Genomic DNA, 12136 nt, shown 5'->3' with positions numbered 1-12136 from the left:
CTTTCCCTTAGCCTTATGAAAAGCACCCTTTGAAAGAAAAGTAAGCATGTCTTCAGGACCGAAAGCTCACCTCTCCCAGCGACAACCAGCCCCTCTCCCTAACACCCCTTCCCACAGCAGACATACTCCTGGCTTGGGGACTCCCTCCCGCTAATGCAAACCCAAACATCAATCTACAAAGAGGTCTAAAGAGATAGATAGCAGCGTAGGCACGGGGTTTGGAAAAGATCCACCAGCTATCCTTGGCACCAGGCAGAATGGAATTCAGAGGTCCATGCAACGCTGCACAGGGGCTCTCGTGTCGTGCTGGGAGCACAACTGCACAGGAGCTGTGAAATATTGTCTTTTGTTCACTAAAGCCATGCATCAAGGTGCCAGTCCATCCAGGGCTCTCCTGCCTTCCCCTTTCCAAGCCCCCGCTGAGTATAAGACAAGCCAACCCCAGCATGCAAAGGATACAGGCGTGCAGGCTCTAGTCTGCTGCTTCTGTTAGTAAGTGCATCTTGTTAGTGGATTTATGAGACACACTTAATCCTATAAAAAAAATAAATAATCCTAATTCTTCATCAGGCTGGCCTAAGTAACCTTCAGCCTGACTGGATAAGCCACTGCCCACCAGCCCTCAAAACCAGTACAGTTCAAAGTTACATTTCATGTCAAGTCTGGGAAGCAGAACATGAATGTCTCCTACCCAAGGGAATATATGTAAACATAACAACAAGCCTGGTGTGGCAGCAGCTCCTACACAAGGTTTGTACAAATTTAAACAATGGGCAGGAAGTTAAACAACTGAATGGAAAAACAAGCTCTCTGAATGGAAAAAGAAGCTCTTTCAGCAAGTCAGAAGGTGCTCATCTGCAGGCAAACAGCTCTGTACACGCAATACGCTGAAAGCAGACCTGTTACCCAAATCTTTGCTACTCTGCCATACTGCTGGGAACTGACCTCAGCAACTTGTGCCTTAAGATTCTCCCAGGAGTTCACATCCTGGTCTCCCAAAAGGCCCAACAAAAAGGACCACATGATCGTTTATGTGGAGCTCTGAGCAGCAAGATGGCAAAGGACACCAGATCCTCCCCTCCCCCTTACTGACTCACAAACTATCCGAGATTTCACAGCTTTGCTTAGTCAGCTTAGTGTCAACACATTCACAGAATGAGAGATGGCTATACGTCTTGGGATTGCACCCCAAGATTTCAGAGTTCAAAGTCCTCAGCATCTCCTGGTCACCGTGACTGCACGCCCAGAGTCATCTTCAAGTTTTCATAAACCACGTAGCTGATGCTCACAGCCGGGATCACCTTCATAAAGTTTGGCGCCAGACCTCGGTAAAGACCAAATGCTCCCTCTGTCTTCAGAATGTGTTTAAACAGTCCTCTCATCGTCACTTCGGGAGCACCCTCCACTGACGCTGCAATAGGGAAAGCCATAATAAATAGTGCAGCCTAAGTGGTGAAAACACTTTAAGGTAACGCCTGTCTGAAAAAGCAGTTCTGATTCATGTGCTTCCTCCAGATATTCACAGAGCAAAGGTGCTTCATGGAGAACAGCATCTAACTTCTCAGCAAGCCACAGCCGTGCTGCACGTCGCAGCCATTTTCTCAAACTGCTCTGCAGACACCCTTAGCCCAAAACTCCTGATCTGAGCAAAACAGAATCTGTCCTGGAGGTGCTTGGCCCCAGATGCTAAGGGCAGCACAAAGTCCCCTGTCCTCTTGCAGCATGGCAAATAGCCTACTGCTCAGCTGCACAGGCCAGTTAAGGCTGTTGTTGCAATGTTTACACTAGAGGACCTTTACCCTGCTCAGAGACCATGACAGGAGTTCCCACAGTTCCCAGAAGTTCTCACCTTGCGCCTGCATGCGTGTCCTCACAAGAGCCAGAGGGTAACTGGCAAGCTGTCCACAGGTACTGGAGATGGTGCCACAGGCCAGCAGAACAAAGACTCCAGGGTCAGCACTGTTGACAGCATAGCGCTGCAACCAGGCATTTTTTAGTGTCTGGAACGAACAAGCCAGATGTTAGCAGTGAAGAGGGAATCAAAAGAATATCACATTACATAAAAGATCTAGTGTAAAGGTCCAGAAAGCTATGTGCAAATTCAGCCAGAAGCACCAGGTTTCTCAAATATTTTTGAGCCACTGCTACTGCAGTGCCTGGGGAAAATCCCTTCTTTAATTTTCTGCTGCAATTTTCTCATAAAAAAAAGAAACAAGGGACCATGCATGATGTTGACTAGGAGAGGAGAATCATTGTATTGGATTATCCTTTAGGCCACTTTGGGTAAAAAATCCATTTGTGCCACATAAGGCTGTTCAGGAAAGCCTCGATAAATTACTTAAACTCCTGTAGTAACTGACAGGTCTGACGGTGACAAAGCTACACAAGCAGCACAGCCCTACAATAGGTTAAAGGCTTCATACCTCATAGACTGCCAGGTCAATACCAGCATACGGAATGATTCCTAGCATGTTGGGGATGTAGCCTTTGTAGAAGGCTGCCATTCCTTCCTTCGAAAGGATGTTTTTGGCACAATCCAACATGCCTGAATATTGTCCAGTCTTCCTTAGAGCCATCCGTGTTTTCAGAACCTAGAAGCCAAGAATAAATACCATGAAGGCCTACAGGAGAATCAATAGGAGAAAAACTTACAATGTCATTCTTAAGAGCACGATGGTGAGGACTACAGCAAGTGTCATGCGAGCAGTATTACCCGATATGACCTCTGAGAACTCTTTAATTAAGTTATCATAGTGCTGGGGTTCCACCCACATTTCCCCACCTCAGCACCTTGCCATGACCCCTCACAGGCTGGGCCATCAGCCACCTGCCTCACCTCCATCGGGTAGATGCTGCTCTGTGCAATGGCCCCAGCCAGAGAACCAGCTAACAGCCGCTCGTGAATCCTCAGCATCTCTTGGTCGGTACCAATGAACCGCTTGATCTGTAGAAGTCAAAAGAGACAGACATTGAGGCTTGCTGACTTATCTCAGCTGTCTTATTGTTTTTCAGCTTGTCCTTCTGCAAATCTTTCTGCAGCCAGACTTGTCTGTGCCTTTTTACTCACCTGCTCATAGGCCATGAACTTAATGGCCGATTCCGGTGCAATCTTCAGCACATTGATGCCATTCCCTCGCCACAGTGACCTTGGTCCACCCTCTCGGATCATTTGAGTAAAGCCGCCAACGATGCACATGTTGTTACTGCGGGAGGCATGAACCTGGGAGAGAGACAGCAAGCTTGGATTAGTTCCAGTCCTGATTACGACAGTGCTACGTTTTTCCGTAATCCAGGGACAAAAGGGCGCTTTTTTATTTACCCAGAGATTTGTCAAGGCTTTAATCCCTTCCAGATAACTTCTATAATAGGAAAGCAAACTTCTTTTCTTTTTTTTGCGAAGTCTAGTGTTAACTAATGAATCTAATCAATACCTCCCTCTGGAATGCGAGGAAAGGTTAAATAGGCAACTCCCATACCTAGCGTAGGATCAGCTACCCAGGGTAAACCTCTCAGCTGGCTCAAGAGCAGGTGCAGTGACAAAGCAGGCTAAAACCAACTTTTTCTAACTCCTTTCTAACACTGCTAATACTTATACTGAGTATGAGCTCTGCCAGCTGACCGCCACAACCACTTCAACTCTCATGGCCTCAGAGTCTCCCATGGGAACATAAGACTTTAACCTGCTTCATCAAAATCCAAGTTTTCCAGTGCTCTAAATCACAAAGTTCTCTAACTACTGACGGTTTTCACATGTCTGTCTCCCAAAACATTATACTTTTTCTAGTCAATGAAGAATAACTCTTTAATAAGACTTTGATCATTCAAATAATCCAAAAAGCTTTCAAAAACAGCAATAAGAGCAATGAGATTAATCCTGGCCAAAGTGCTGTACTGTGTTGATGAACATTATCATCTCCTAGGTATCCAAGAATGTTAAAGGGATCTGCCTGGGTATTCAAACAAACTGGAACTGCTCCATCATACCTGCATGAGCACTTTCAAGCGGTCCAAGGGAGCTGTACAGGTTCTGGATACGGCACCTGCACCTCCACCTGCAACCAGATGTCTCCACCACATCCCTGTCTGTCTCTCTTCCACTGTGAACTCATCAGGGACGGTCAAATTCTCTCCTACGTCAAAGATCTGCAAAAGTATAAGGTGTCAAGAAATGTTTCATCAGCCAGTGATCTTGCCAAAGTTTTATTGCTCTTTATCAGTGCTAAGTGTTGAAGTACTGGGTATGCTTATTCCAAGTCAGCAGCTTATCTATAGTCATTAACTGCTACGTCTGGCCACAGGAATTGCCACTGCTATAGCACATCACAGGGGGAACCTTCACATTCAGAGATTTCAGCTGGTAATTGCTGAACATTTGTCTGCATTGAAATACTGTGGATCGCAGTAAGGAACAAAATTACCAACTGTGGGCAGCTGCATGGCAAAAAAGCTGGACCTCTCTGGAACCTTCCAAGTTCACAGCCAGTTTAATCCCGTTACATGCTATTTACACACACTGAAATCTCTCCAGGAAGGACGGCTGCCTGTCAAATCAGTTTCTAGTCTTAACAGGTCCTGAACCAGCAGGGGCTGGCCACTGGTATGAGCTCTCAGAAGTGCAAGCCAAGCGAACACTCTCATTTTCTTGTAGAATGTGCAGTTGTTATCACCCGTGCCAGAGGCTTCAGAAGCCATGCCACTGATAGGTGGCAAGATAACAGGACAGGAAGCAATTGGGCTTCTAGGGCTACAATGCAGCTATCGAACCATGAAGAGAACGATAGGGACTGCCGATAGCAGCTCCTGGGGGTCAGGGCTGTGACTGAGAAGCCGGGGAAAGACCAAGACCTGTTGCAGAGGAGCCATTTCTTACCGTGGAGTGCTTCCAGTACAGGATGATTTCAGGAATGTTCTCCACTGGGTGCAGCAGGTGATAGTCTCGCCACTCATTCCAATCAATTGTCATTGTCCCATTTTTATCCATGCTAAAAAGATTTACCATTAGATGAGTATAGATTCCCACTGGGTGTCAAATTCCTCCTCCCCTTCCCTTTGATTATTCAGGCCTACACCAAACAAAGCTTTGCAAAGCAACTACTAAAAGACTTCTAAAGAGACACAAGACAAAGCTAAGAAATCTTCTGTTCACCAAACACTGCAGAGAGGTAGAAGCGGGCTCCCCTTTTCCTCCCCTCTCTCTCTCCCTTTTAACTGACCCACAGGAGTAGTTGCACACCCTCCTACCAAACTGACACTGAAGGGAAAATAATACTTACTAGGTGACAGGACCCCAGAAGTGTCCCGTCCTTATTCTGACACACAGGCAAACAGACAGAGGGAAGGTAGCAGAGGAAAGAAAGAGGAAAAAACAGCACAAATAAGTGGTTGTTAACACATTAGTGCCACATGCATAAAGCATTCAGCATTTCCAAAGCGCAACTGCACAGTCCCTCTCCAAAGCAGCAAGCTCAGGGCAGCAGGACAATCAGACAGGGATGCAAATCAGCTCAAGTGCAAGCGCTTCCCCACAACAGGTCATGAAGATAAAAAGATTCTGACAGTAACACTCCATAATGCATTACGACCTTTTATAAGTGTCGATTTGGGGGGGGGGGGGCGTTGTCAAAATGAAGAATAATAGGCAAAAGGGAGGAGCTGAAGTCTCTGGAAAGTGTGCACAGGGTAGAAAGAGGAAATGGATTCCACGTCCCTACATTTCCTTCTAACCCCCTCAACAGTAAAACACAAGAACCAGCTGAATCCTCACCTTTTCAGTATTTTCTCAGCCTGCTGTTCAGAAATCTTGACTCCCAGGTCCCGAAGAGACTGTACAATCTCCTGGGCATCAATACGGCCTGCAAAGATAGGTCAGTGAGCTCAAGCAGACTTATCACAAGCTAATGCCTGCAGTAGTCTATTCATGAGCATGAGAAAGGTGTTTACCATCATTCTTCTTATCCAAACTCTTGAAGACCAGTCTCAGCTTCTTTTCATGATCCTGGAGATAGTGAACAAATTCCTCAAAATCCAGCTGTCCATCCAGGTCCTTGTCTCCAGCCTTCACTATTTTCTGTTCGGAAAACAATGAAAAACTGTCAGTTCCTTTGTTCCTTCAGATAGATCTGCCCCTTATTCTACTATATTTAAAGACCACTTCCTACATGACTGACTTTTCCTCCAGAAAGTAGCCAACAGAATTGTGATAATTCCTCAAAAGAAGTCTGAGCAAAGCAGTAACGTAGAAGAGTCACCTGATTCCAGGCAACTGTCTCCCAAAGTTAGTTACGCAGATGAAATGCCTCATGCTTTTGTCAGGGATATTCTGCTAGTATCATGTGTCTAATCTCAGCCCTGTATCTGGATTAACATCTTACAAAGCCCTTGTGGAGGTTCTAGAACTAAGTATGAGGCAACAGATTTGCATAAAAAGTGAATCACAAAACTTCAGGTAATAAAAAAAAACTGAACAGAAGGAATTTCATGCCTACTACGATCCTTAGAGAAGTAAGCTCCCTCTGGCAATAACTAACTCCAACCAGAAAAAGCCTGTCCAGTTCTAGTGGACAGAGCCAAAGATAAAAACCTCTGTGAACTGGTTTAGGTACCCTGAAGCTATGTGCTTTAATTATACAAGTTTCCATGAGATGCATATAGAACAAGAAAAGGTTCTTAATAGGACAAAGCTAAAATCAAGATCAGACTCTGTGCCAGACATCTAGGACAAGGCAAAGTATTAATTAACTCACCCCAGCATGGGGCAATAGCAGATGGACTGTCCTATCTAAGGGCACGTGCCTACTTGTTGACAGGAGAGGTGATCTCTAGACTGCAAGAATGTGGCTCAGGGAGTTCCTATTCCCCTTCTTGTTCAGTCACTTGCGTTTGACAACCTGTAAGACTTTTTCAACATGAACCAGTGAGCAACACTAAAAGACATGTGATTCAGTCCACTCCATCACCTAAATTTTTTGGTTTAATTCTTGTAACATTTATGTGAACAGCAGGTGGGTTGTTAAGGAAGCTCTGAGCTGAGATCAAACACTACGCCAACCCTCTGTTCACCAATATTTTGTTCAATATTTAAGCTGCAAAGGTAATAGGCAAACCTAAGCTTATTGTGATATTTTCTCAGCCTATGAGCACCAGCCCCCTTCATAAGCCTTAACTCTTTGTTTCAATGCCATTTAAAATTACTTCAATACAAAATACTTCACTATTAAAACTCTCTCTCACCCCACCAAGTCCTATCACTTTAGCCCTAATGCTACGAGGATTATTCCTAATCGTTTTATGCACCTTAAATAAGAAAGTGCTGTCCCAGCTGCCCTGACCTTTGAGATATGTCCAGTATTCTTAACCTGCATTTTATCATATGACTGTTATAAAGTTCAGATATGACCCCACATTCAACTTGTAGCCTAAAGATAGACCAACAGCCCTCGCATGTCAGCAGATTGGCCTTGAACAGCTGAATCAGGGTTTCTTTCTCACTGGCAACCCCCAACCATTTGACAGGCACTAATAATTCAGAGGCACTGTAAGAAAGATGTGATGGTGCAACTGGTCCCGTTCCCCCAGCACAGCCCTAACGACTGCAGAGGTGTGCAAGGAGTGATCAGAGACCGCCGGTAATAAAAGCTGCCTTGCTCTGCTAGCCTTCCCCCTCCACGATCACAAAGCAAAAATGCCGCAAGTCTGTCGAACCATAACACACGTGTGAAGGGTGAGAAAGCCAAGCTCCCAGCATCTTCTCCAGAGATACAAATAAATAATCTGCCTGCAGCTCTTCACCTTTAATAGCAAATACGAAATCTCCGTAGACAGAACTGGTCATTAACAGCTATGATGGATGCAGAGGTTTCTACGGGCACCTGCGTAACACAGCCCCTGCAGCACATTTTGGGACCCCACACATCTTAGAGCCTGCTACATCCCTCGTTTGTGTGTCTGCACAAAAAGCCTACCCAGCTTTGCTGTTCAATAATCAGCTGTCTGAGCTCTTGACAACCTGGTCATCAAAATCACAGGGCTGCGATAGTCTTGGACGGAGCACTCCGCAGATTCAGTGCCTCTCCCTTCGGCAGCGAAGGGAAACGCTCTTGCACAACCTCCCCCGGCTCAGCTCACCCACCGCTGCCGAGCTCGAGCCGCTCGCATGGAGCTGCTCACAGCTCACACCACCAACCTGCCCAGCTTCACCGGGGCGAGACCTGCACCGGCCCGAGCTGACACTAGATTACACACCTCCTGTCAGAAGGGAGGCAGGCGGAGGAAGGGTGTAAGAAGGAAAAGGAAGAGGATGTGAAACGTTGCATTTGAACGGACTAGTTAAAGTCGAAGAACGCATAGTTTGGAAAACCCCTTCTCCTATTTAATCTGCATCAAATCAACTGGTTTAAACAGTCTTAGATGTACTGAGATCTCACTCAATTCAAACCAAAAGAATCAAAAAGAGAAAAGTCCACTCCACGCTGCTTCAGCAATCCCTGCCAAGTGGCAAGAGAAGGTGTCCAAGCTGTACCCAGCTATTACGACAGAGCTGTCATGAACTTCTCCCTCTCCGACCCGCCACTCGGGGTGTTGGAGACCACCAGTCCATCACTCGCTCCCTCCCATTCCTCCCTTGGGGCCATACCTGCTTCCACTGGCGGTACGTGGAGAACTCCTGGGAAGGAATGAAGAGGCTGAGTCGGAAGATCGATTTCAGTTCAGCCGGCAGCCCCTTTGACTCAAAGTATTCAAACTCTGTCTGCGACTCCCCAAACACCGGCACATACAGACAGAGGCAGAGCATCTTTCTGAGCTGGAGACTCAGCTGCCCTGCTCAGACCTACCGGGAAGTGAAGTAAAACTGAATGATTCCCCTGAGCTAATTTCAGTGCTTAGTGGAAAGGAAATACCAGTAAGTCTCATGACACACGCCTGTGAGCGCAGCTAGCTCCGGTGGGATTGGCTGTACAAGCCCTGCCCTTCTACTTAAAAGGGAAGCGGAGGCCGTACAGTCCCACCCAGCTGCCAGCCAGACACCGGTGGAGGCATGTGAGCTGCCTCCCATTGCTCAACACCAGAGACCTTACATCACACTTGCTGCAAGTTAACTCTTACCCGGCATCTCTTTTAACCCAAGAGTCTTTGGCCAACATGCGAGACGCTCACTTGCTGTTCCTGACATCCGATCGGTCCTTTCTGATCCTGTTCTCACCCCTCCGGGGATTTACACACGCAGCACAGTAGGCTTGATCATAACCTCTCCCACCATACAACGCAGGAAGACTCTCAACTGTCGTCTTCTTCCAAAAAAGTCTTCCTCTAAAACACAGTAAGAGCAGGATGCCAGACTCTTACTGTTTTCATACATGTTTGGGATATCCAGCTTAACCAAAAGCCTTGAAATTCCACTTTTATAAGGTTACTTTGCTATGCCAGAGTCGACCGGCTTTGTTTGCCCGTTCTCCCAAAAACACTTGTGCCAGCTAGGAGCCAGCAACCCCCGCATACCAAGATCTCTCTCCTCTGCGGCGCTCCGGAGTTACTAACATAGGCAGCAACAAAGCCTGTGGAGAGGGTTTGCCATTGTGCCAAATAGCCAGAAAACCACCGAAATCAAGGGCAGGCTTCAAAATAGACCCAGCTGCTTCAAAGCCTCCTAGCTAAGCATCCACACAGCAGTTACACCAGCTTAATAGCTTTTCCTCCTCTTCCAACTACAATTAAACATTGCAGTTGGATACGCGCTATAATGAGAAGTGGCCCAGGCAGAACAACATTTTCCAGTTTCCAGCATTTACAGTTTAAACACTTTGGAAGCGAGTTACTGAGCTTTCATCAGGAGCAAGCCAGGCTGAGGAGGGAGTGTGGCATACGCATCACTTAATGCAGACATAATTACAGACTTCTGAGCATTTCGTGGGGTTTGATGTATGGGATAACACCCAGCTCTACAGCGAGAAAACCCAAGGAGTGCAGCAGGTAACAATGCTGCTCAGTACAGAATTACTGATTGCTAACATGAATTTTAAAGTAAAGTTATAGTCTTGATATTCATCAAAGAGAAGCTATCATACAAGAAAGATGAAAAAAGCCATAGCCAATAACCAAAACACTGTAATCCTCCCTGCACCTGAAGTAACACAGCATGTTTGCTAAACTGGTTTAAGCCAGCCCAGCTAACAGCTTTCCCCACCACTGCGGACACAGCAACATTTTCTTGTGCTTGCTCTGTTTAAACAGACTGCCTGGCCAGTGCAAAGTCCAATAAGCGCTCCCCTCCTCAGATCCTAACGCACAAGGAGCCTTTACATCTTCACCGTGGTATTTTGTGCTTTAAAGAAAAGCCAAGGTCTGTAATAAGCTGTTTGTGGAGTTGCGTGTCAATCACACGAATTGGGAATATTTAATCTGGGGTTTTATTTCAAGGATTTTTTTTTTTTTTTTAAAAAAAAGAAAGCTTAATAGATCACGACTCGCAGCAATTCAGTACCCTTGAGAATCGTGACCTACAACGGTTTCCTACGCCCTCCCCCGGGCACCTCACCTACCATGGCACTACTGCCGCGTTACCTAACCAGGCTTAACCTACTCCCTGCTGACGTCTCTCCGCATGAAAACAGGATCTTCTCAGGGACTCCAGATCCTCTTAAAGATCAGCTGCACCAGCTCGCTACATGCACGCCAAGAGCACACCCCAGCCTTCCCACCAAGTCGAGTCTCGCTGCAAGCAGCATCCTAATGCTACGCACCATCGGCCAAAAGCAAACGCCTTCAGTAGCCTGGCCAAGGCGAGCAGGTCATTCCCCCCCAGCTCCAGGTAGTAAGTGAACAAATGTAACTCAGATTTGCCCCACCAAGCCTTAAGATCCTCCATAGTCCTTCCCACGAGTTGCCAGGCATCACTATTATAGCTGCTTGGCAGCTCAGTTGCTATGCCAACGTGATGCAGATTTTCCTAATAAACTCTGTCTGAAGTTGGCAGCTAGAGACAAAAGGCAAAATCTGCACATTTTGGGGAAAAAAGCCCTACTACCTACGTCAGAGGAAAGGAGAAAGGTAATGAGGTTAAGAAAGCTGATTTTAAGCGGGGTATTAATCACCAGACAGTGAGCTAAGGAGAGATAGATTATAAATGACGTTTATATCAGCAATTCTGGTTATAATGACAAAGGGAACTTAAACAAGCACTAACAAGTTTTCAGATTTCACCTAAAAAAAATCCTGGTAAACCTGGAAGTACTTAAAAGCCAGACAGCTCTCCAAAGCAGCAGGGATCAGTGCTGCTGGAACACAACTAGAAGGGGTCACTACCCAAGCCTCAGCACTCGCAGCCGGTCCCGCTCCCCAGCCCCTGTCCCGCTCCCCAGCCCCTGTCCCTGCAGGCAGCAGCACACCCACCCCAGGGGCTCAGACCTGAGCCCCAGACAGTACCTCCCTCATTAGCACTGCCTATTCCAGATCAAACGAAGGACAGGGTACAGAGTTCTAAATAAAGTCAGTCCTTTCAAGTCAGTCCTCCCTAATACTTCTTCCATCCACCAATTCTGCCAATGAAGCCAGAGCTGGACCTGTACATTTTTGGTCAATGTGAAGCCAGCCTAGCTAATCCCCTCCTCTGCTAAAGGGAGCACTAGATGGGTCCGTCTTCCTTCTACAGAAGGCTCACTTTTCCTGCCGTCAAGGAAGTTGCAAACTGATTTTCATTTTATTTATAGGATTTGGTTCTTATTTAAATGCTGCACGAGTTACCAGTTTCAATACCCTGCCATTCCAACGCTAACCTCTCCAAGTCCTATGTACTCTTCTAGGCATCTGCTTCATCACCAGTTTACTACATCAGCTCCAGAAGGCACCTCCCAAAGGATGGGAGGATGCAACCATACAAGGAGCAGGAAAGTATACTGGTTAATTTTGAATTTACTTTGCTAAAAAAAAAAAAAGTCTCTAAAAATATCAAGTGCCAGTGAGCGTCACAGCCACATAACATCCTCCCTCACAGGCAAAACAGCTTCCTGGGCAAGTACACATGGGCCAGAGAACCACTATTGCTCAAAGTTTTCACCAGGTTCTGGTGACTCGGTATTTTTTAATTTCTGGAAACTAGCTTATAATTAATTGTACAGTACAGAAAGTCCTCGCAAAACACAAA

At 46.3% G+C, this 12136-nt stretch overlaps 1 protein-coding gene across 3 annotated transcripts in view; it reads right to left on the bottom strand.

The window, feature by feature from the left end:
- Window positions 1-1226: 1226 nt before the first annotated feature.
- SLC25A25 (solute carrier family 25 (mitochondrial carrier; phosphate carrier), member 25) overlaps window positions 1227-12136 on the bottom strand; it is a 13603-nt gene continuing 2693 nt past the window's right edge. Inside the window, exons 2-11 of one of the 3 annotated variants that reach the window (XM_009696631.1) lie at window positions 5941-6067; window positions 5765-5852; window positions 5274-5309; window positions 4871-4982; window positions 3985-4143; window positions 3068-3220; window positions 2837-2944; window positions 2424-2591; window positions 1850-2000; window positions 1227-1411 (exon numbers count right to left, since the gene is read on the bottom strand). In XM_009696631.1, coding sequence (XP_009694933.1) covers window positions 1227-1411; window positions 1850-2000; window positions 2424-2591; window positions 2837-2944; window positions 3068-3220; window positions 3985-4143; window positions 4871-4982; window positions 5274-5309; window positions 5765-5852; window positions 5941-6067 — 1287 coding nt within the window. Of the gene's footprint in view, window positions 1412-1849; window positions 2001-2423; window positions 2592-2836; window positions 2945-3067; window positions 3221-3984; window positions 4144-4870; window positions 4983-5273; window positions 5310-5764; window positions 5853-5940; window positions 6068-8632; window positions 8792-12136 lie in introns of those variants that run through there. The other 2 variants (XM_009696633.1, XM_009696632.1) reach the window with 2 other exon arrangements.

The sequence above is a fragment of the Cariama cristata genome, unplaced genomic scaffold (assembly GCF_000690535.1).
Source record: "Cariama cristata isolate BGI_N322 unplaced genomic scaffold, ASM69053v1 scaffold31223, whole genome shotgun sequence".
Classification (NCBI taxonomy): domain Eukaryota; kingdom Metazoa; phylum Chordata; class Aves; order Cariamiformes; family Cariamidae; genus Cariama; species Cariama cristata.
Note: the sequence above shows the minus strand (reverse complement) of the source record. Positions and strands in the feature narration are given on the sequence as shown.